General features: G+C 32.1%; 2 protein-coding genes across 3 annotated transcripts in view; one reads left to right on the top strand and one right to left on the bottom strand.

The window, feature by feature from the left end:
- Positions 1–16833, top strand: part of LOC117102819 (syntaxin-6-like) — a 29346-nt gene extending 12513 nt beyond the window's left edge. Inside the window, exons 5-7 of the mRNA XM_033243238.1 lie at positions 7631–7737; positions 11308–11402; positions 13935–16833. Coding sequence (XP_033099129.1) covers positions 7631–7737; positions 11308–11402; positions 13935–14011 — 279 coding nt within the window. The 3' untranslated portion in view covers positions 14012–16833. The remainder of the gene's footprint in view (positions 1–7630; positions 7738–11307; positions 11403–13934) is intronic.
- A 627-nt stretch (positions 16834–17460) lies between these two features.
- The window catches only part of LOC117102818 (transcription termination factor 1-like), an 11453-nt gene continuing 5077 nt past the window's right edge, over positions 17461–23836 (bottom strand). Inside the window, exons 4-11 of one of the 2 annotated variants that reach the window (XM_033243236.1) lie at positions 22643–22751; positions 22139–22217; positions 21319–21455; positions 20503–20665; positions 20041–20130; positions 19505–19573; positions 18434–18519; positions 17461–18320 (exon numbers count right to left, since the gene is read on the bottom strand). In XM_033243236.1, coding sequence (XP_033099127.1) covers positions 18175–18320; positions 18434–18519; positions 19505–19573; positions 20041–20130; positions 20503–20665; positions 21319–21455; positions 22139–22217; positions 22643–22751 — 879 coding nt within the window. In that variant the 3' untranslated portion in view covers positions 17461–18174. The remainder of the gene's footprint in view (positions 18321–18433; positions 18520–19504; positions 19574–20040; positions 20131–20502; positions 20666–21318; positions 21456–22138; positions 22218–22642; positions 22752–23836) is intronic. The other variant, XM_033243237.1, reaches the window with a different exon arrangement.

Below are 23836 nucleotides of genomic sequence, written 5' to 3' on the forward strand. Positions count from 1 at the left end.
GTTTTCTACAGTACTCTTGTACTTACTGTATAAACATTTTGAATAAAATGTTCACATTTAGGGGAGAATATATTGTTTTTTTTATTTACAAAATATACTGTATCTGAGGGAGCCATTTTTTCCAAGGTATTTATATCGTAAGGCTATTTTCCACTGCTGTTTTTATCACATTCGATAATGTATGATTTCATACTAACATGCCATTTGTCTGTCTGTAGAGATTATCTGTCTCATACAGTACATGCTGAGAGGATATATATACATATTATTTTGATGCTACTTAAAGAAACCAAATAAGTAATACATTTTTTTTTGCCTATAATCTATTTGATTCCTATTATACTGAGACAGTTCATTTATAATCCAATTTGATTTCACTGGCGCACAAGATTCATACCAGCCAATCTTTTTTGCTGCAATTATTTTTCCATACTACAAACATGCATACTGCATACTATTGGTTCTGCTTCCTTTTTTTTTTCATAGTAAACATCATCTGCACAGCTTACAATTTGTTTTGATGATTTAGCTTTCATTTACCGATATTTGTCATACACAAGCTACTGTATCGCATTATGAGACTTAGAAGTTAACATAATAGTAAATACTGTACTTAATAGGCCTATTTACATTTTTATATGTTTTTTTCAAACTTTTAGAGTTCCAAGATTACATGATGTTACATTTGATTTAGGCAAGACTTTTTTTATACCTTGTTAGCAAACCCGCCAACTGCAAATATTAATGAATTTGAATAAAAATAAAATTTATTTTTGGCCAATTACTGCACATGCCACCACGAAAAAGTAGAAATTACAGAAAATAAATAAAAGTTTTTCTCTATTTTTATTATGCCGCTGCCTTGAAATCTCCAAAGCTAAGATATGTATATTTCTTCCTAATTTTATAAATTTGAAGCATTTAATCTTATTTTACATTCATCATTAAAATTTTATTTTTGTTTTCTCCTCCGCCTGGAAGTTTTTAGCAAAACTATTTGCTAAATAAGAAAACAAAATTTTATTTTTATTTTTATTCCGATGATCTTTAAAAAAATAAGTATGCAAAACAAGGAATAAAAAAGGTTTTGCCTTATGTATTAATAATTATGTAAAATGCCCTAGTGGAATTAATAGATGTCAGTTAGTATCAGATGATATGTTTGTAAGGTAGGCTACTCTAGGGGACTTGAGGTTTAAAATGTTTTCTGACAACTGTACATTGAATTTAAAATTCAACTGTATTGCCCTTGGTACACTACCCATATTATGAATTGTACATTTTAATAATAATAATAGTATACCAAAGAAAAGATTGTGTACACAGAAATCTAGTTTTAAATGTTTTAAAAATATATTGAGATACAGTATGTATGATATGATGTGTATTTTTAGGTTTAATTAAAAGTTGCTAAATATAGCATTGTTACTTATTCCGCTAGGCCATCCTCATGTTGAAGACACTTAGCTACAAACTTCACCTTTGACTTTTATTTGGATTTCACTTTTGGAACAGTGGCACTCAACATGTGTTAATAATGGTATATGGTGCATATTGCACATATCCTCTACACCTTCTACACAGAAATTATTATATATGGCAACCAAAAAAAATAAAAAATTTTAAAAATAAAATAAAATTAAATTAAAAAATTAAAAATAAATAAAAAATAATATTCAATGTTCAAGATTCTTTATTTGTGTCCTTTCGGAAAATCAGTAGGATTAATACTAAACAGCAACGATATAATTATGAGTGAGCCCTAAAACTTATTTGATATTTTGATTAAGAATTTTAATAGATACAGTAGTGATATGAATGAATTGAGATCTATTCTTTCGACGGGTTTGTGATTTTAACCTTTTACCTGATGGTAGCCAAATAAAAGATCCGTTTACTGTAGGGGGTGGGAACTATCTGTTAAGATACTCTTTACTTTATAGTAATAATAATAAGATTATTATAATAACATTAATAGTAGTAGCAGTATAGTAGTAGTAATAATAGTAATAATAATAATAATAATAATAATAATAAGGATAATAATATTTAATTGCTGCGAAGCAGCCAATTCATATTCTTGACAGTAATTTGACCTCTGAAAGATCATTGTTTGTCAAAAATCAAGGGCCTAAGACGACTGAAAAGCGGAGTTTCCTTCTTTCGTTCTGCCGTGTATATTTGTAGACTAACCTACACGTACCAACGTCCGCATGTCGCGACGCTCGAGTATTACTATTCGCCGTTTTTACTATATTTCTAGGTTTTCTATTTCTACGTTTAATCGGCCCATGTCTCGGCCACAATATTTTGAGGCCAATATTATTTACGAACCCAGTTAAACTTATTTACTAGCCTACAGTATTTCAGCGTGCTAATTATTACATTTACTGTAGGCGACGCTTGTTGAAGACTGTCATACACGGTACTAACGCTCGTTTTTGCTACAGTATGTTTCTACGTCAGCTCGTCAGTGTTCTAATATAGACAATGGGTCGTGTCTCATATTATTTGTTATATTTTTATTATTCATTATTTTCACTTGACTCGCATCAATAATTTTGTTTGAAGAACATTTATATACTCATTTGTACTTCGTAGCACTTCACTTGCAATTCGCAATTTCTAGTAGTAATATTATAATGATAAGGCTAAACTACTAAAATAAAGGTGCAATATCAAGGTTAGATATGTGGTACAGGTAGGTGTATACAAATTTTAAAATTTACAGTATGAACAAAAGAACCATGAGAGCACTTGACATTAAATTTAGGGAGATAAACTTTGTCACTGTGGGATGCAAGTTCTTAACATTCCTTGTTTTGATATCTAGAGCGCGAAGAAATTATGGGAACTTGTTTTAGTAAAATGGTTCCATATGTTGTACTTGTAATTTTTTCTGTGGTACCATCACTGTGACTTGACATTTGACTATGAAATGCTTTCTGAGTGTCTGTTAAAAATTTTGGCATATTTCTTAATTCTTTCATACAGACTGTAGTCTCCATAAATGGTTCACAATGGGATTAGAATATTCATGTTTCCTTGTTTATTTTAGCTTGTCATTAGATTATATTTACCTCCGCCAAGGAGGTTATGTAATAACCCCTGTTTTTTCTGTCCGTCTGCAGGATTATGCAAAAACTAATGAATGGGTCATCATAAAATGTAGTGGAGTGGTAGATATGGGTCTAAGGAAGAGATGTTTAAATTTTGGATAAAAGGGTCAAAGGTCATAGAAATTCAAAAAAATAATGGAATTGCTTATCTCGCCTATAAATGCCCTGCATGTATTACAGTATTTGGTGTTCAGGCATGAGGTGGAGGTACTGTATGTTCTAGCTGGGAGCCTGATCTTTAAGATTTTGTGATTGTAGTTGAATTCAATGGGATTTATAATTTTTTATGCTTTTTGGCAGTCAGCTGTGTTTTTTTTTTTAGCATTTTATTACATTTGTCTATGACATTTGTAAAATATACTTTGAGGGTTTGCAATGCTGCCACATCTGCAGAGACGAGTCTATTTTGCAGTGTTTCCCCCCCCCCCCCCAATATTTCATTACTGTTATACAATTAGATACTATACTTCGGTAGGCTAGAGTATGGAGAGACAAACAAGTGCCAAAGGACACAACCAAAATGCTCAGCAAGTTGTGCTAACCATAACTGGTTAAAATAACACTGTAGGCCATTTAAAAGGTCAAATACAATACACAGCAATGAAAAATATAAGAATCGAAAGGAACACCGTTGTATACAGTATTAAAGCAGTGAGTCCACAGCTAAAAACAGAATTGAATATAAAAAAACCCCTAAAATTATTAGTAGTACATTATCAAAAGTACTATACAAAGGGAGTCATACAGCCAATTTTTGTTGTATTTTATGGTTGTATTTCATTACAAACCATTGAAAGAAATTCTTTCCATTAAAGTATTTGGATTAATTTTAAAATTATCAAAACACATGTGTTAATAATTAAGGTTTGTTTTTCATCCTGGTCCAGGTCAAAATATTGACCCAATTTGACTTTATTGCTAAGCCCCCACTGAGGAGCTAGACTAAAAATGTCAACATGATTGTAAATTCATGTTCATTGTTAATAATAATTTAATCATAATAAAATATAATTGTCATAATATATTTAATCCAACAGGATATTCCATAGGGTAGTAGCATTTGAAATATCACAGCAATAATTTGTAAATCGCTTTTGAATAAGTGTATCTCATACAGTATGCACACTGAGGCTTCCAATAATTATTAAAGTACTTTGCCGCACGTTTGATCATTTACTGTATGATATGAAGTGGTTGGTAGAAGTGGTTGGCATATCGATTGTGGCTTGGACTCCCAACCTTGAGGTCAGGGGTTCGAAACTCTCACTGTGCAAGTTGCTTGTGTGATGCTTGTTCAAGGCACTTTATCTACGTTTGCCCCTCTCTACCCAGGAGTTTGAATGTTCATAGTTTTGTGCACTAAATAAGTAGCGAACGACTAGGGATACTCCCCAGGGAGCAGAGGAAGTTGCACTTTGTGCTGGTTTGCCATTGTACGTTATCCAGTGACCAGGGGTAATAACGCTCGCACCTTTGATCATTCTTGGAATTGGCGCCTTATAAATGTATTATTATATGAAAAGTATAAATTAATGTTAAATATTTGAAGAAAGTCATAAAAAAGACAAATTGATTACACAGTACTTTGAAATAAGATAAACCTACAGTACTGTATACAGTATTCTTTTTATTTACTCTTGAGAAACTGTCTGGTTTTGTGTGGTTTTCTAAAGATCTTTTCAAAACAGTTTACAATAGTGTGTATTGAGGAAAGACTGAAGGAATGTGGTTGTGGGTATGTTTGAATCACGCCCATCACTGAATTTGTGCATCCACACAGCGTATTTTAAACAATTTGTGAGATTATATCTGAAGCAAAATCATATTTAACAAGCAGTCTCATATATTCCTACACAGCTGCAAGCTACATTTCTGTTTTTTATAAGTTAAAATGTCATTGAATACAAAAATATAGTCATTTTCAGTACCTGATCTTGCCCCAAAAAGTGGCATTGTAGAAATAATTTTGTAATATATTTATGGTTGACATACCATTTAACCTCAAATAGAAGCCCTGGGCTACTTCGTTTTTAGGATCTTGGATGACATTCTTTTCTAGATGGGCCTGTTTTCAAGATGGGCTTCAATTTGAAATTGCTTTTGCAAACTGAAGAAGAGGGTTTCTTTTGAAGATGCTGTAAATTTTGGAATTGCTACTATACATTTCTCAACTATGGAAATTTAAAATTTAGTTTAATATTTATTAAATCTTAACCATTTTTTATTTTCAAGATTGATTTTGCAAACTGAAGAGGGGGATTCATTTCGAGATTGTAATTTTTTATCCTGCTATATTGAAAATTGATTAAATTGTACTAATTTAAAGTAAGGCCTCCACAAAAGGACTTTTTAAGTTTATTAGATCAACATACTATAGCCATGTACAGTACTGTAGATTATATTGAAACTCGTACTGTAGACCTCTCCCTCCTTTCACTGAATTTTTATAAAATTATATAAAGAATGAAAAAAAGAAAAAAAAGATGTACAGTATTGCTTCTCTTATTCTAATGCAATTCCAACAGCAATGATTGAAATGCTGCTGCATTTGGCAGTCTGAATTTGGTAATAAAAATCCTGTGTTTGGATTTAAGTTACCAATGATAGTAGATCTTTAATGACTTTTGTTTACAGTATAATGCAATGCATTAATCATGGTAAATGATAAAAGACCTGAACGTGTGACTACCTTGTATGCCAAATGATTAGTGTGTACAGAACACTTTAATTTGTTTTTGTCATCCAGTCTGTACTGATGAGCTCATTAAGTAATTATAATACCATAGTTCTCCAAGTATTATTTCACCCCCTACTTTACATCCTAATTCATGTATAAATGTTTTTTTGACCGTAAACCCAATGTGATTTGGTTAGTTGACTTTTACTTTTATTTTTTAATTGATGTTTAATTGTCAATGTTGCATTGAAAATTGCTTTTTTATTAGCCATCAAAATTTCTCAGATGAACAGGGAATTCCCTTGGTAAAATCACACTTTATATATTGTTGGGAGGGAGTTCATCCATTTATTCATCATCATCACAAAAGTACAAAAAAATCTTGTAAGGGGGATCAGTAGTACATTTTTAAATGATGGAAGATAATGACCTCAAAATGACAACAATTAATCATTTTGTTATTTATGTAAAGGGGATCATATGAAAGGGTATGTTTTGTTCTTTTCTTTAAAATCATAAAAGTAATGAATGATGAATAATAATTTCAAGTACACAATAAATATATCAACTACAGAAACTACAATGAAAAGATTAAATATTTAAAATATCTAAGATTTGTTAAAAATATAATGGATACAAATTTTTAAAAAGTTATTACAAAAAATTATCTACAATGTATTGAGTATTTCAAAACGTATGGACATAAACTTTTAGTTATGGAATTGTTTTATAATAAACTTTTCTACAATATTTTAATACTTTTATTTAGTATTTCTAATTGGTTATTTGTAGCTTCTTTATATGCAATTTGTTCTTAGGTATTTCACATCATATTAACATATGATATGAAGATGTCATAGAAAATTCAGAAGCTTTAGAAATTATCCTATCAATATTAAACCTTCATGTGATCTGTTCATTTTAATAAATATAAAAATACATTAAAATAGAATAAACTACCCTGAATATAGAATTATTTGCTTTACTGGTGCCTTCACAATTCTGAAATACTGATCATTTGCTATTGAATGTAACAGCATCTCCCCCAACATTAATGGCCAGTCAGACAAATAATGCCGCCAAAGAACCGATTAATAGAAATGGTATTGAAAGTTTGTCCCTGGAGTGGCGTCGTTATAAAGAAATCACTCCTTGGAGATGTGATGCCAAGTGAAAGCCTTTGAGTATACTAGTTACAATAATTGCATAGTTGATACAATAGGCAGAATGGTCATGTTTCTATTTAGACAGCAAATTGCAATGTAAACAATGCTAATGTTTGTTAAAGACGTCATGTTGTAAGTCCTCGGAGAAAAATACTTTAATTTGCAATATCGTGTTGATAATAATTTAACAATTTCGTAGGTGACTTGTCCATTTTGTGAGTGGTTTTTTTTTACGGTAATGTACAAAAGAATTTTTGTGATGGAAAAAATTGTATTTAAGTCACTTCTGAAAAGCCCCTTTTAAGCTAATTTGGAGAAACAGATTACTGAATATTGGAAGAAGTGGAGGTACTGTACTGTGTACAGTACTGCATACTGTATTTTATAGGAGATTATTCATGAGTCAAAATTGCATAGGAGAGATGAAGTGGATGAGAAAAGAAATATTTGAAAAAGGAATAAGAAACAAATTGTTAGTTTGATAATATTTTTAATGTTTGATTATTTAATGTTTTACATGTAATTTAGTATGGATTTGTGAGTTTAAATGTGTTTGATACTATATATTTGATATGTACAGTATGATATTAATATATTCATCTCTGCTTGCATCTCTTGTATTACTAACTTTAAATTTACTCAAGATCAAATTCTGTTTTTGTTTTTAGTTGATTGTAGAATCCCAGAATGACCAGCTGGATCAGGTGGTGGATAGTGTGGGCGTTCTCCGTCATATGGGACAAGCAATAGGCAACGAACTAGATGAACAAGCTGTGTAAGTATTATATTATAATGTACTGTAATGTTGTTAATAACGCCGCCAACTGCAGCGGGGTTGGTAATGATGTGTTGCGTACAGTATGTAGCACTAATTATACTCTCTGCTGATCACTTCACATCAATGTGCATGTCAAAGTTCACAAGAACACACATTTAATCGTGGATAAAAAAACAAGCCAAAGTAATCAACATTTAAGTTTAATATAAAAATCTGATCATTAACAGATTTTCTTCATTCAGATTTATTCTTCCTCCACACTTGTGGGTATTAATGATAACTCAAGTATAGATGCACATTAATATTAATATTCTTACTCTCTCCCAACCCCTCCCCTCCCCCCCTTCCCATGTCTTCTTTGCTACATCAAGCAGTGCAATGCCTTAGTAGTTCTTTATTTAGTTGACACCCAAATTATTTGTAACTCCCACTGGTTATATGTGCTATAACATAATAATTTCCTGTTTTCACTGCCTACCCACATGTATTTATTTTTCACAAAAAAATATTTTGTATGCCTTTAGGAGAGTAGAAATCCTAATCAGCAGAATAGTTGATTATGTTATTGCTACTGATTTGTATTTTTAACTGTACAGTATTTTTTTTTTCAATTACGCTCTTAGTTTTTATTTTTTATTTGAAAATACAATTCCAAAAGTATATTTTTTTGGGCACTGTAGGAATAAAAATTTGAGTACATATTATTCCTGTGATGAAACATAATTATCTCCATAAATTCAAAGGAAAATACTAAAAAAGTAAAATATAAAATTTAAATTTCTCAGTGTGTGTTAATTTTTCTAGATTTTATACCACTTTTATTTATGACATTGCATGGCCTTGATGAAAAACGCCTTTGGGGAATTAAGTTTTCTCGTATTGAAATAAAGTATTTATTATTATAATAATGATAGTGATGATAATAATAATAATAATAATTATAATTATTATTATTATTAAGAAAAACACAAAATTATACATTTTCAATTTGTCACAAATAAAAAGTGGTTTTTAATGATTTACAGATAATAAACATATTCTAAAATGTGCTGGCAGAAATTTATGTAATACTCAGGAGTGGTATTTTGGCAGTGTTACTGTACACTACATATTGAAATAAGTTCATATCAGCTATCTGTATAGCTGTTTTGTCATTGTTTTTACAAACGCCACTGAATTCACCAGAGAATAATACATGCCAACCTAATCCGCATGCATGAGAAAATCTGGAAATGTGAGATAACAACCGCAATGTATGCTTAGTATTCAGTTTGAGACTGAAGGGATTAAAGTAGGAAGGTTACTCGAGTGCAAAACAGCAACTTTTCTGTCTTCTTAATATATACTGTACAGGATAGAAACAAGAGTCCATAATTCATGGTAGTTCCTATAAAGTGTGATTTTTTAAAAATGTTTTTATGTTAATGATTTTATGTAGAGTACATGAGTTTCTAAATAAAAACACTCTTGCTGGGTTGTTGAAGATTGCATGTTATTATTTATTTATTTATTATTTATTACAAAACATATCAAATTACAGTAAGCCTGCTGAATTACATGGTAATACAAAGACCAATTTAGTTTAAAACATCGAATATACTAGTAGAAAAATATAACTATTATAAAAATATTATATATTTGCCAAATTACAGTTTACAAACAAAAAATGCTTAAAATTTAATATAAATTCAGAAAACTCAATTAAAATAAAAAAATATACAATTAAATAAAAAATACTCAGATACAAAATTACAATATACAATTAGAAATAGTATTGTATTCATGTAATGTAATTTTATACTATTGTATTATAGTATAAAGTAAACCCTTGGTTTGAATGGAAATATTATCCTGTATACAGTACAAGTAAGCCAAGTAGTTGAGGATCTCATGCTGCTATAATTGCGATAGTTCACTATTAAGATTTTTTTTCTCCAACCACACTGTGGTTTGTATTGTGCTGACCGCCACATTTTGTCAATAAATAAAGAATAAATGAAGAAATGGAAAAAGCAAATCACTGTGTTGCATAACATTTCCATTTTGTCTCCCTCTGAAAAATATACAGTTAAGAAAATAATAAAAACTAGACCACGAAGCAATAGACAAACTATGGTCCAACTATTTTCTTTTACCCCACCACACTATGACAAGTCAACCTACAGCCATACTATCGGTGCTGGTTCGAACGGCAGTGGTTCTGGTGGTGGAACTAGTCTTCTCGGATAAGGACTCTACTGTAAACAATAGACCCAGTTTACAAAATTGGCTTGTGTGCACTTTAAAGAACCCAGTACATCCTTCGAGAAGAGTAGCAGGTCCATTCAGCCCATTTTGTGGATAGACGAATATGGGCCTCTTACCAGCTGATAGGACATGGTTCTTACCTTAGTGATTGCAAGGAGCTTTAGTACTTGTAAAAATTGCCTCCTCTCAAGTTTTGAAAGTGTCGGTTGTAGTTTGCTTTGAATTGATTTAATGAGATACTGACAACATGCTCAGGTAGACAGTTCCATTTATCAATGACTCTAGTGTCGAAAAAGGAGTCTCGAAATGTGGTGTTGTGTCTTGGTTTTAGAATCTTATAAGTATGTATGACCACGAGTACTATGAAATCTTTGTAGAGTATGTGAAAGTGTAAAAAAACTATAATCAATGTTTTCAAAACCATGAATAATCTTAAAAACTTCAATCATATCTCCTCGGTCTCTTCGTTCTTTTAATGGCCATAACCCCAAAGAACTTTTTCTTGAAGCAACAGAAAGATGTCGAAGTTCTGGAACCAATTTAGTCGGCCTGTTTTGTACCTTCTCTAAGGCCAAAATATCCATTTTATAGTTTGGCGACCAAGCCTGAACTGCATACTCTATTAGTGGCCTAACTAAAGTTTTATAAAGCGGAATAAACATGTCCTTGTCCATATATGTAAAGGTTCTCTTAATACCTGTCTCTTATACACATCTAGATGTGTATAAGACACAGAATGTCAAGTGCTGGTTCGAACAGCAGTGGTTCTGGTGGTGGAACTAGTCTTCTCGGATAAGGACTCTACTGTAAACAATAGACCCAGTTTACAAAATTGGCTTGTGTGCACTTTAAAAACCCAGTACATCCTTTGCTTTGAATTGATTTAATGAGATACTGACAACATGCTCAGGTAGACAGTTCCATTTATCAATGACTCTAGTATCGAAAAAGGAGTCTCGAAATGTAGTGTTGTGTCTTGGTTTAAAAATCTTATAAGTATGACCACGAGTATTATATGTAATCTTTGTAGAGTATGTGAAGGTGTAAAAAAACTATAATCAATGTTTTCGAAACCATGAATAATTTTAAAAACTTCGATCATATCTCCTCGGTCTCTTCGTTCTTTTAATGGTGTGATCCTTATAGGGGAGAAGAAAGTTGTAGAATGAGTTAGTCCATGTTTGTGCAATTCAGCCTACAGGTAGTTAAAGCTGCAAGTCACAGGTTCTTTCCTACCTTTACCTTTACTTTACCTGCTGATTCACCTAGTGTTTGATTTTTCTCTGTAATCTATGATACATTCTATTGTTTTCTTCCCAGAATGCTTGATGACTTTGGAGCTGAATTAGAAAACACAGACTCTAAGCTTGATTCAGTTATGAAAAAGATGGCAAAAGTTACAAGAATGTCTAATGGTATGTATTCCCATAAAATAAGAATACTTTACTGTATTTTAATATCCTAACATTGATATTGTTACAGTATACAAATATTGACTGCTCATGAGGGAAATGGTGAAATATATTGCCCCGAGGTGATGCGGAGACCGTAGCCTATCTAAAATAGGCTACGGTCTCCACATTACCGAGGGGCAATAGATTTCACTGTTCCGCGAATATAGAGCAGTCAATATTTGTTTTTATATATCTCATACGTAGATTCTACAAGGCCTAAAAAAGTACTTACTTCCTAGCCTGTTATATTAGAGGCATACTAGGCCTACTACTACTACTCAACTAGCTAGGCCGAATAAATAGATCAAATCTAGGTGATCAAAAGAGTGTGTCTAACACTTCTTTGCTCATTTCCTCAATTTCAACAGCACCCATCGTCTTGCAATATATTTGTCGAATATTGATAAGACATATTTAATTTGTCTTTTGGTGCTTTTGCTATCGGCTTCATCAAGAAGTAATGCTAGGCCTAGGCTAGTCCTCCATCTTGAAACGAGCAGCCTCCATATTTGTTTATTGACTACTCGCTGATCCGTGACGCGGTCAGGGGGATAATCTCGTCGTAGAGGTTGCAGTCCCCCTTTACCATCAGCAGTGCAATGTAGTGGGCCTAGAGTTTGCACATCACGACAGCTCAAAAAAGTACTATTTTTTAGGGGAATAGTACTTTTTGAGGGGAATAGTACTTTCTATTGCCCTGCTTCTTAACCAATCAGATGCCTAGAATCTATGTATGAGGTATATAATACATAATAACTGAATAATGACATTCTAGTACAATGTTTGATTAGAGGCTTAATTGAGTATTGGTATTGATACCTGATGCTGTACTTTTGCTAACTGAAGCTTTCTACTGTAAATGCATTTGTGTTTCTAGTACATCTGTTTAGATAGAATCTTGATGGTTTTATGTGGTATTAATGTACATTATACTTATGAATATAATCTACAGTACATGTACAACTACAAAACTGTTATCAAAGTGAATTCCATGAAGTACTAAAACAAAAGGTCACATGTATCACATGTTTCTACTTTTATTTGATTTAAAATCATCATGAAATTCCATTTGATAAAAACTTGATCTTTTTAGATGAACGTTTAAATATATCTTTAAATTATAAACAAAGTTTTATCGAAAGTAAACTTAATCTATTTATATATTTTAGTAGTTATACTGTACTTTAATGTGTCTTGCTTGCGGTACACCACGTAGATAGTTCTGAAAAGAACTGTTGTTGTAGGTTGACAACAACAGTTCTTTTCAGAACTATCTACGTGGTGTACCGCAAGCATTAATATATATTATTACTTCACCATGCAAACCTTCAAACAGTATACTTAGTGTGAAAATGTTCTTCATGAATTTGTAGACAGTTTCACCTGTAGGGTTTCTTCTCTCTTCTGATTATTTGGCTTTTGTTATGTAATTAATAATCAATACATCATTAAGGCTTGTTGCTAGCAGAGCAATTCATTTACTTTGTTAATTACAGGTCCACAAGATACTAGTAATGAATCTTGGCAGGTTTTAGGATAACATAGGGTTTCAATTTTCTCATTTCATCTATAGATTTTTTTAAAGGCCTAATTAATATTACACAGCTTATGACAAATATTTTAATAAGCAACAGTCGTCCGTATTATCATTATGCTCACATTCACCATATTCGTCATTTGTATCGTCAGCATAGTACAATCAACATACTGTATTAACTACAAACAACATTGTCATCATTCTCATCGATATATCATTGTTATTATTCATCAGCATCAGTAGTTTTTTTTTTCATATATGATACAAGATTTATTTTGATAACATTCCATAGCAATAAAGGCAACAACAAAGACAAATATGATTTCTAATTACAGAAATTAGCACTCGGGTTTTAAACATAAGGCAAAAAAAACATTAAACATAGTCGTTTATAATTTAACCAACTTTCATAACTTGGAAGTAATTTCCCTGAATTATCAACATTGAATTGCATTAAAAAGCAGGAAATCGAAAGTCTTTAAAATATTTTACATGTAACAGACAAATTAATTGTACTGTACTGTGACCAAGGAAAATACATAATGTACTGTACTGATGTTTAATCTGTACAATAGAGTATGTATGATTTAAGTTTTGTTTTGTAACATTGTGTTGTTTTGTGTAGATATACCCAAATTTACCATGCATCCTCATTGTTCCAAAGTTATGAAGTTTTTTTTATTTTTTTTATGATACAGTATTTGTAATTTATTATTGAACGTTTGTAATTTTCTATGCACCAATTTTGTCAAATATGGTATTGTTTTAGGATCCAGCTTCTTGATCTACCACTTTGAAGGAATAATAACTGCATTCATTCTATGAACCAAACTTGATGAAAGTAACATGACCATAAAGAACACAATAATATAAAATATATTGATACAAGCTGGAAGTTAAGGACTGATCTCCATGCATGCTTTTTTTCATGACTTATTTTATTTTACATTTTCTAGATCGCAGACAGTGGATGGCTATCTTTACTTTACTCATCGTCATGGTAGTAGTCATCATACTCTTCTTTGTTCCATGAGCAATTTGGGGGCAGCAGACATTTTATCTGAAACAACAGTATGTGCATACAGGGCATTGGGTTGAAAACCTGTCTTCCAAATCTTCCTCTTTAGAGAGAAGCTACTCTGGAAAACACGCCCTCTATAAATTGACTTTTTGTACAACCCCTGTGATGTTGTCAATTTATGAAATCAGAGCATTTTTCTCATGGAAACTATCTTGTGTTTTACGGACCTATCCTGATGCGTATTTGTACTGAATATGGAAGTAGCCCACTGGTGCTACAGTTGTACACCAACGCCTTGAACTTAAAACTATATATGACATCAATTACATCTTTCAATGGATCCAATCTAAAGTTCCACTACGAAATAATCTATTGTTCTTGGTGAAAGAGCAGTTGAGTGGATCCATTCTATAGTATTAAATATACAGAGAATAATATGAAAAATTGACATCTTTACAGTATATGATCAAAGGTTGCAGTTTGTGCTGATAGTGGATCCATTCTACTTAATGGTTGCTACTCTATGTTATCCTGAATGCTATGATATTATTGGTATGTTGCCGCACATGTTTGTTTTGATCCAAAGTTACGTAAATTTAAAAAGCAAAAATTATGAAAAAGTAAATTAAACGGTATGTTTACAGTGCGAGATTAAATTCAGACCATTCTTTTTGAATGCACACATATTATTGGTACGACTCTGTTTTTTTTTGGTATGCTACTGCCAACTGTTAAACCTGCTTTTAAGTATCCAAGTAAATTTCTCCTAATTTTAAGAAATACCCAACTTCATCTTGGACCCTCCCAATATTTGTTTATCACAGTTTGAATGTATGGATTCAGTATGCTGGTAGCCCACAAGATACAACCTGTATCTGGATTAATACCATTGAAGTTTGAGCACCTTACCTAGCTTAAAACTTGTGATTCCTTCCACCTGGGGCCATACCCACCTGGCATTCCACTCACCCACATGGAACTCCATCCCTTGAAAAATAAACCCCCTTAATTTGGTTATACTTATATACAGTAGTAATAGTGGTTATAACAATGAAATTGACATTACAGTATATGAATAGATTACACTCGGATATCTCATATTTTTGGTTGGTTTATTGTACACATTATTGTCATTAGTAACATAAGATCAATGTTTCAAAGGTAACATATTCATGTACTTTATTGTAACATTTTACATCCAATGAACTACTGTAACCAAATTTTATAGGAGAATATTATTTTTGTTATTGTTGTAATATTAGTAATTTGTTTTTCATAATATGATACTGTTATTATACTGGCATTTATCATTACTTTTTAAAACCTTTTTTGTTTGTATAAAATGCTCACCCAATAAAATCAGAACTGGTAATTTTAAATTGGATCAAAATAACAATAAGCAGTTCACTACTGTTCAATACTGTACTGTAAATAACATTTATTATTTTTATTTGAAACTTAATTTGAATATTATTTCTAAATATGTAATAAAAATAAAATTTTAGCTAGAAACTTTAATTGAATTATTATTTAATATCAACAAAAGTTGCATCAATCATGTTATTCAGTAAATAACTAAAATTAATTTTAAAACATAAAACAGTTATCGACAATTAATTGTTTAGATAAAATGTATACAGTACTTTGAATGTATCATACAAAGTACACTTCTTATTTAAATGTATGTTTATTAATATCAATTTATTACTTTCTAAATGTAATCTTGATAAAATATCAACATTGTGTGCATGGAATTAAACCAATGATGCTGGATGCTAATTGTTGGTGCTCACCTACTAAACCATATCTTATAAGATTGTTTCAATATAATACAGTACCTTTAAAATATGTATTCATATATTTTTAGCATCCCTGTGTTTTTCCAGTCTGTGTTGTCATTTTAATTAATTACCATTAATTTCCTCAGTGATTGAACGTTTAATTAATCATGGTTATTAATTGGTTTTAGTATTAATTTAATTGATTTACAAGGTTTCAGTAATTAGCTGACAATACATTACCATGGTGTGTAAGAATATAAACAATTTTAAAAATACTGTGTGTACCTTCTCTGTTGTATAATAAATTTTCTCTAATTATATATTTTAAATGAATAGATCGTATGCACTCTAGGTTGATCATTACTCTTATTTAGTTTGTAAATACCTGTGTATTATTTTTTTCTGATGTTTACCATCTTGTTGTAACTCAACTGTCAACATAAGAGTGAAAAGGGAAAGTAAATATCAACTTTGTACAGGAGGTATTTTAAACTTGCTGTATGTTTTCCATCCATTCTACACCTGTAGTGAACTGCCAACAATTTTGCTGGTTAAAACATAAGAAAAATTTATAATGTAAGTGAAGCTCTGTCCAATAAAAGTTTCTGTAAGTAAACATAAATAAATTAAATATCAAAATATCAAAAGGCAGGTTGCACCTGTTATGTAAATATGAAGTCACAGGTGTGCAGTTGCACAGCTGCGTGTCATTGTACATCTGGTAATGTTGAAGTTTTTGGTGAGCTGCATATAGAATTTTTTTTTATGGCACAGGATGACCAAATTTTCTATAAAAGGTCATGACCTTGATAAATGGAACAATCATGTAGACTTGTATAAAAAAAATACAACTGAATGTAACTGAATAATTTAAAGTGTCGAGTTGTAGTTCCATGATAAAAATGTACATATAGATAACTATAAGAAACAGCACTAATTTATGTCTAATAGCATTCTAGATTATAAGTATTAGTACAGTAGTTTGCAGGGAAGCAGATTCAAAACATTGTTTCTTCATTTTAATTAATAAATGTCTGAAATGTATTTACAAAATCTGAATATTTAGTTGTTTATATGCTGTTTTCATCAAGACTTTGTCCCGATTCCAGGGGATCCAGATGTTTCTGCCAGGGAGGGAGGTGCGAGCACCAATTGAGTACCTATGGTTTGAAGGCGTGGATTTGAGAGGGGTATTTTCATTTGCTGCCAAGAACCCCTTTCACCACAACCTTGATCCCATGCGGAAAGATTTGTATTATGGCAGATCTCAGGATTGTACATCAGGTCTGTGTTTAAAAGTTTGGTCTATACTACTACACAGCATACAAATACCCCTATGCTCTACATGTGTGCTTGTATGACCTAATGCCATGCAGATGGCTGTCTGATCAGGTCATTCTTGAAAATGATCTATGTAATTCACAATGCGTTAGCATCTCATAATATTGTTTTGGTGGCACCTTTTTTTCACTTTCTTTTTATAATAAATTAAACGAGTGGGGAAGAAACAGGCAAAAACAAAATGCAAAAACTCTCAGGAATCATTCATTCATCACCACTCTTGCATTATCAAACCTCTACCTAAGCTGGAACCTTTGCAGTTCAGTTGAGATTTGTACTGGACTACAGGAGCATACCTATCGAAGTCCAAGTCTTGTAACAATCAAAGACAAACAGATATGACGTTAAAAGACAATTATAAATTTTATTACACGATTTGGTAAGATTAAAATTTTCATATTAAAAATTTACATACAACTGTACATTGTAATAATATGGTTTTGGCTTAATTTTATTCACCTTTATTTAATGAAGGTGACCCTAACAGCATTGCTGAGTTAAAGGCGCCAATTCTACAAAAAAAAAAAATCAATTTCAGAAATACAAGAGTATTACATGGGTTTTGAGTGATATAGCAATGAACCACTGATCTACTACTGTAGTTAAAATGCTGGGATGAATTTTATAGTGCAAGGGAAATTATGTATGACTATAAACCTTAGGGGTGTAAGTTAAATTTCATCTCAAAGCAAAACGATTGGCAGGGAGAGCGGCCATTTTCACAGAAAGTTGCGATGCCAGCAGGGGTTGACCCAAGGAGAGGTACAGGACCCCCTCATCAGAGAACCCTGGGCCATGGTAGGGGAAGAAGCTAATCATTTAGTCAGAAAAATTGAGCCTTTTAAAAAGCGTTTTTTTTTGCAGTCTGAGTGTACCATTTCTGGGCATCTATTATAAGTGTCTATACTTGAAGTTCGCTCTCGTCACCACAACCATAATGAGGCCCAGGTAGATGTGACCCCCCTGTCGAGATGTCTGACACTGTCACTGTACACAGACTAGTAATGAATGTACACAGACTTCGAATGGATGGAAGCAAAGATGTAGGGATGATCAATTGACTGTGTCGCTTTCTTCATTACACTGGTTGCGAAGTACTTGTAGTTTCCTTTTTCTCTTTTCTTTCTTTTTCCTTTTCATCTTCTTCACTTGTTCTCTTAATTTAGGAAGTACTTCGTCCCCAACATAATCTAAAATTTCTGAAAGAGAACATTTTTGTAGTCGGTGATAAATAAGGGTTACAAATTAGGAAAAAAGTCATTAAATATTTTTTTTTGAATTAGCATCATCTTTTTATTTAATACAAACATACCATCTAAAGTTTTGTAAGAATGTCTTGGAACATAGGTACTTTTGATTATATACCAGCGATACCGCAGCTTCTGTGGGGACACTGCTCTATAAAAAATAAATATAAAATTAATGTAACAAAAATGTAAGTGTGCAAATTCTTACTATCGCCAAATTCTGTGACCAGTTTTTTTTTTTTCATCTTTTTTTTCACCTTTTAACTATATTATAGACAGTGGTGGCTCCAGAAAATTGCGAACAGAGGGACTAACAAGTACAAAAGGGGGTTCTCACTAAAGGGTGAAGATCCCAAAATAAAATCTCTATTGCTGTTCCATGGGGAAAGTTTAAGTAGCTTAAGGCCACCTTAGACAGTGGCATATGACGCAGCTCTACGCGATTTATTGTTAGGGACAGTCTTAAGCCGCCGTAAGAAGCATTAAACATGTTTAATAATCTATGACGCGACTGCCCCCCCCCCATGCATCTGCGTTTAAAGCAGAGAACTCACTGCGCCCAACGGCCGGTGTGATTCTATGTAGAACGCAACCACAAGACGTGCACACAACGGATTGCTTTTAATGATGATCTGTTCAGATTGCCACCGACAATCAGTGAGTGCCCGGCTTAACTCACGCAGACCCGACACAACAACAAATTCGTTCGGTCTGCTTGGTATGACGCTGTCTGAGTTGGCCTTTAGGCTTTGGTGCTTTAAGACAACAATATTCGGGATTGGCAATGGAAATAATGTTATCTTGATAGGCAAATTTACATTTTTGGTCCTAAGACCATGAAGACCTAGTTGGGATGTTGTACGACAGGGAGTGGACTGTCCATCTGGGTCAATTCCTCCGCTGGCCCCCGCCACTGCTTACACACAGTATACCTTTCCAGCTAATTACAAAGGGGGTCTATCAAAATACAGCTTTTATGCTCTAAAATTTTATACTGCACATAGTGAAAACATTATTTATAAGTAATTAGGTATAATTCTTCAAAAATAAGAATGTCAATAATTAAATTACATAGGTTATGATTCCAATACTGAAAAATATTTGTATTCTACACATAACCAATGTTGAATACTCACTTTTCAAATTCTGGCATGAGGGCCAACCAATCAATTTCTTCCTCATCATGAATATTCATTTCATAAATTCTAAAGAAAATATAAGGTTTAAGTTGGAACCATATCAATTTTATTATACTCAAGCCATAATTCACACCCATAATGCTTAGGCAGAGCACTGAAACGCATATTGTGGAGAAGAAAAGCCAAACCAATAATGCCTCGCAAATCGTATTTTAAAGATAATGGCCACAACATGTTGGAATGTTAAGATTTTCAAAATTATAATATTGCACTAAACTAAACCTTATACATCTATACACCATGCTATGTTGTTACATTTTTTTTATGTTAAAAAACATTTTTTAATGTCTAAAATCATAAACTTTGAAAGCTGACTTCTTAAAGACGTTCTTTAAACAGCTGTATGTTTACACTATTGTAACTTCATAACAAAATGCTGGATGTAAATGATCTTTTAGCATTACTGGTTTGGCTTGTCTTTGCCACATATACTAAAATGGTTTCATTATCAGGCAAGATTACTAATAAAGTACCTTTCAATCAGTTGGACATTATCACTTTTGTCCCAGCTGTCAAGTTCTGGAGCCATGGTCCCCTGGGCTAAACTGCTCAGAATCATCAACCTATAACCAGAGACAAACGTCACTTTGAAATGGTTTAGCAAGTTTGTTGATATCTCTAAGGATGCTGCTCTCTCTCTTTATCAGGCATACCCGGTGTGCAAAGCAAAGGTCAAATTTTTCTGTAACTGTTCTCCACAAATCTCTGTTTTCCATGAGTTGTGGAATGTACTGTCACTGTGTGTTTAGATATTTATCTAATTGGTACAACGTATGTAATCGGAGGTCATCCTTGCTTCCTCTTCCGATGGGTTGGTTTCCAAAAGAGAACCCTTGACATAACTTCATTTTTGCTTCTGTAGCAATGTCCAGCAAATGCTAATCTTTGTTCACTCAATGTTCAAGTGGATGGTAGTAAAAACAAATGTAACTTACCATTCACCCCTGCACTGTCGAGATTCTCTTGTTGGCACCTTCTTCTGCACCTTTTCCCATGGAATGTTGTAATACCAGGCCTCTGGTCCAGCATCTTCTGAGACGTGCTCTTTCACAGCTTTTATCAGCTGTTTCCTCTCCTTCTTTGACCATGCACCGATAGCTGCAATGATGTAAACATGTAAGTCATCATAGCATTGGCTCGGCTAGGTTCATTTTATATAATGTAGATAGGCCTATATACTGAAATTTTCTTTTATGTTATGCATTTTGTAGAATTATGAATCACCAATCATTTTGTTTCTTGAATAATGTATGGTAACTATCCATAGTTGCTTACTTTTTCTTTGGTTTTTTTTTATTGTAATGTAACCTTGCTATGTAATTTGTTTTGTTTTATGAAATATACCAGAAATAATAAAATATTTTTTAAAAAAAAAGGTTCATTTTATGCTAATATTTCATGCAAACATTAAACATTTTTTTTCAAAAATAGGTTTTTAATACAATATAATGTTGACATTAAACCGCACAATGTTTATCTTACAAAAAGTCAAGATACTATTAATTTGATAAATGAGGCTTACCATTCCAAAAACAGCATAGTGTCTCTAATTCTTAAACTGAGTAAATTAGCATGAACGTGGCAGTATTGTATACTTTGGTACAGAGAAGCCATATATTTTACTCATAAATTTAGCCAATTCAATGTGGAGAATAAGAATATATTAAAAAGCAAATTTTCATTTTTCGGTCACTGATGCTGGTGATGACAAGCCTCAAATGCGCATGGTTTATTTTTTATCATATTCTTACTTTTATCTTTTATACCAAAGCGAATCTTGCTTTGTATGGATGGGCCACTCCTTTCAATCAGCCGTCCTATCTTGATCCATTTGTTTCCATATTTATTTTGCAGACGTAAAATGGTCTTCACCTCATGGTCACTAAACCTAAATGACAGATTTTTAGGAATATCAATACTTTAGAAAGAGTATAATACTTTCATGGTAGTGACAGTTTGGCGCAGCGGTTGAGCTTTGGGCTTTCAATCGTAAGGTCGGGGTTTCGAGTCTCTGCTATGCAGATTCGCTTGTGTCCTTGGGCAAGGCACTTTAGCTATATTGCTTCAGTCCACCCAGCTGTATCAATGGGTACCAGCAAACTGCTGGGGACTAACCTGCGATGGACTAGTGTCCCGTCCAAGGGGAGTACAACTCTCATCCGCTTCACTCTACAGAAACTGGGGATAAGCTCCAGCCCTATGAGCCCCAGTGGCTCAGAAAGGATTTAGTAGTTAGTATAATGCTTTCATTAGGATGTGCACTGAGTTTAGGAACAAGTAATATGAATGTCACTCAAAAAACTTTTGTTTAAGCATCATCAGGAATAATTAAGATGCTTAAATAAAAGCGAAACATAAAATAAAATAGCCTTGTCAATTTTTGGAGTGTCATTCACATTATAATGTTTTTAGCTCAACAAATAAAAATATAAAAATTAAATTAAAAAAAAGAAGCTATGACTTGCATCAATCTACATGATGAATTCTCTGGTTTTTTGTTTTTTTTTAAAGTATTCATGTATCAAATAAATTGAAAACAAAAAATAACAAAATAAATAAATTTCAACTTACACTCCTTTATAGTTGTTTTTATCAAATAATTTTCTGCATCGGTAGTAGATATTTCTCAGAGGACGGTTGATTCCATTTCCTAGAGTAAAATGACAAAAGCATATTTTAGGTATGTTCAACTGAAGGAACATGGCAACCTTTTGAAGCCTTTTAACATGTGAAACATCTATTACATTTAATAATTAGACAACTAAATTGTAAAAAAGTACAATTTTATCCTAGCATTTGTTTAGGCCTGCCTGAGTGTGGCAGGTAAAGACTCTGAATTCCTTTGTGAAAAAGGCTATACATAGACATATTCTGCTTTTATGTGAAAGAGGAAAGTGTTTATAAGATGAAGACATCATGTGATATCTACTTAAAATTCTATTTACTCATCAATAAAATCAATACAATACAGTATATGCCATCTGTCCAAGTTTAAAGCGTTAAGAACAAATTTTCTACAGAATTCTCTGTAAAAAATTTCGCATGCAAAAGTTTCTATATTTTTTCAGTAACTACCTAACTTGTGGTACATCTGCTTTTCTTTGATGAGAGGCAAGATTGCTTTTTTATCCTCCGTGTTCAGATTAGGGAACACGAGTCTCTCGACGTCGTAAATGTTGACTTCCTGCAATAAAATAAAATATTTTTATTCTCGTAGGCTTGGCAAGAAGGAAATACAATTAAAAAAATTTTTTTTTTTTATTTTTACAATTGAGATCTTACTATATTTTATCTGGTTTCTGTATTTGTTGTTTATTTTTATTGAATGTGATTGTTGTCTTTTCTGTACTTAAATAAAAAAAAAAACAATTTCATTTTATTCCATTTTGTTTTCAAGTGACATAAAGATCACACTTTTAACACTAAAGTCATAAGAATGTACACTACTTAACTTAAAAATTAGTATAAAATTTAGTTTCCATATGGTTATTACAGTACGTTTAATGCTTGCGATACACCACTATGTGGTGTACCACAAGTATTTAATACATTATTGCTTTGCCATGCAAACTTTCAAACATTTGGTTATTGTAAGATAAATCCGGAGACTTGCGGGACACTTCACATCCCTGACGTAACTTCAAAAATAGGTAAAATAAACTAAAAATTTAGCATCTGGTTTGTTTTTTTTTTTAATTATCTGAAAAGCAAGGAAAAATTATATCTCCTCTAAAGCAATTCAGATAATAAAACTTTGAAAACCCTTCAACTATTTTTTCATTCTACCTCTTAATTGATTGCAAATAAAGCATTTCAAATATATTGAATCTTATTGTTTAGGCGAGACTTTTTTCATTCCGTGTTTCACATACAGTACTGTACTTATACACAGTTTAATCGGAGGACGGCGGAATAAAAATGAAAATTTTATTTTCTTATTTAGCCATTATTTTTGCCAAAATCATCAAGATGGAGGAGGAAATAAAAATGTTATTGGTGAATGTATAATAGGATGGTTAAATGCTTCAAATTTATATAATTAGGAACAAATATACATATCTTTGAAAATGTCAAGGCAGTGGAAGCGTAATAAAAATAAAGCAAAACTTTTATTTTTTCGTGGCAGCTGGTGCATTAATTGGCAAAAAATATAATTTTATTTTTCTTTGAAATCATCAATATTTGCAGTCGGCAGGTTCACTAAACAAGGTATAAATAAGTCTCGCCTTATGGTACACAGTAACTCAAGACAGACATCTGTACAGAGGG

This window comes from Anneissia japonica, unplaced genomic scaffold (assembly GCF_011630105.1).
Source record: "Anneissia japonica isolate Jap-2015-1 unplaced genomic scaffold, ASM1163010v1 scaffold32248_len650992_cov182, whole genome shotgun sequence".
Classification (NCBI taxonomy): Eukaryota; Metazoa; Echinodermata; class Crinoidea; order Comatulida; family Comatulidae; genus Anneissia; species Anneissia japonica.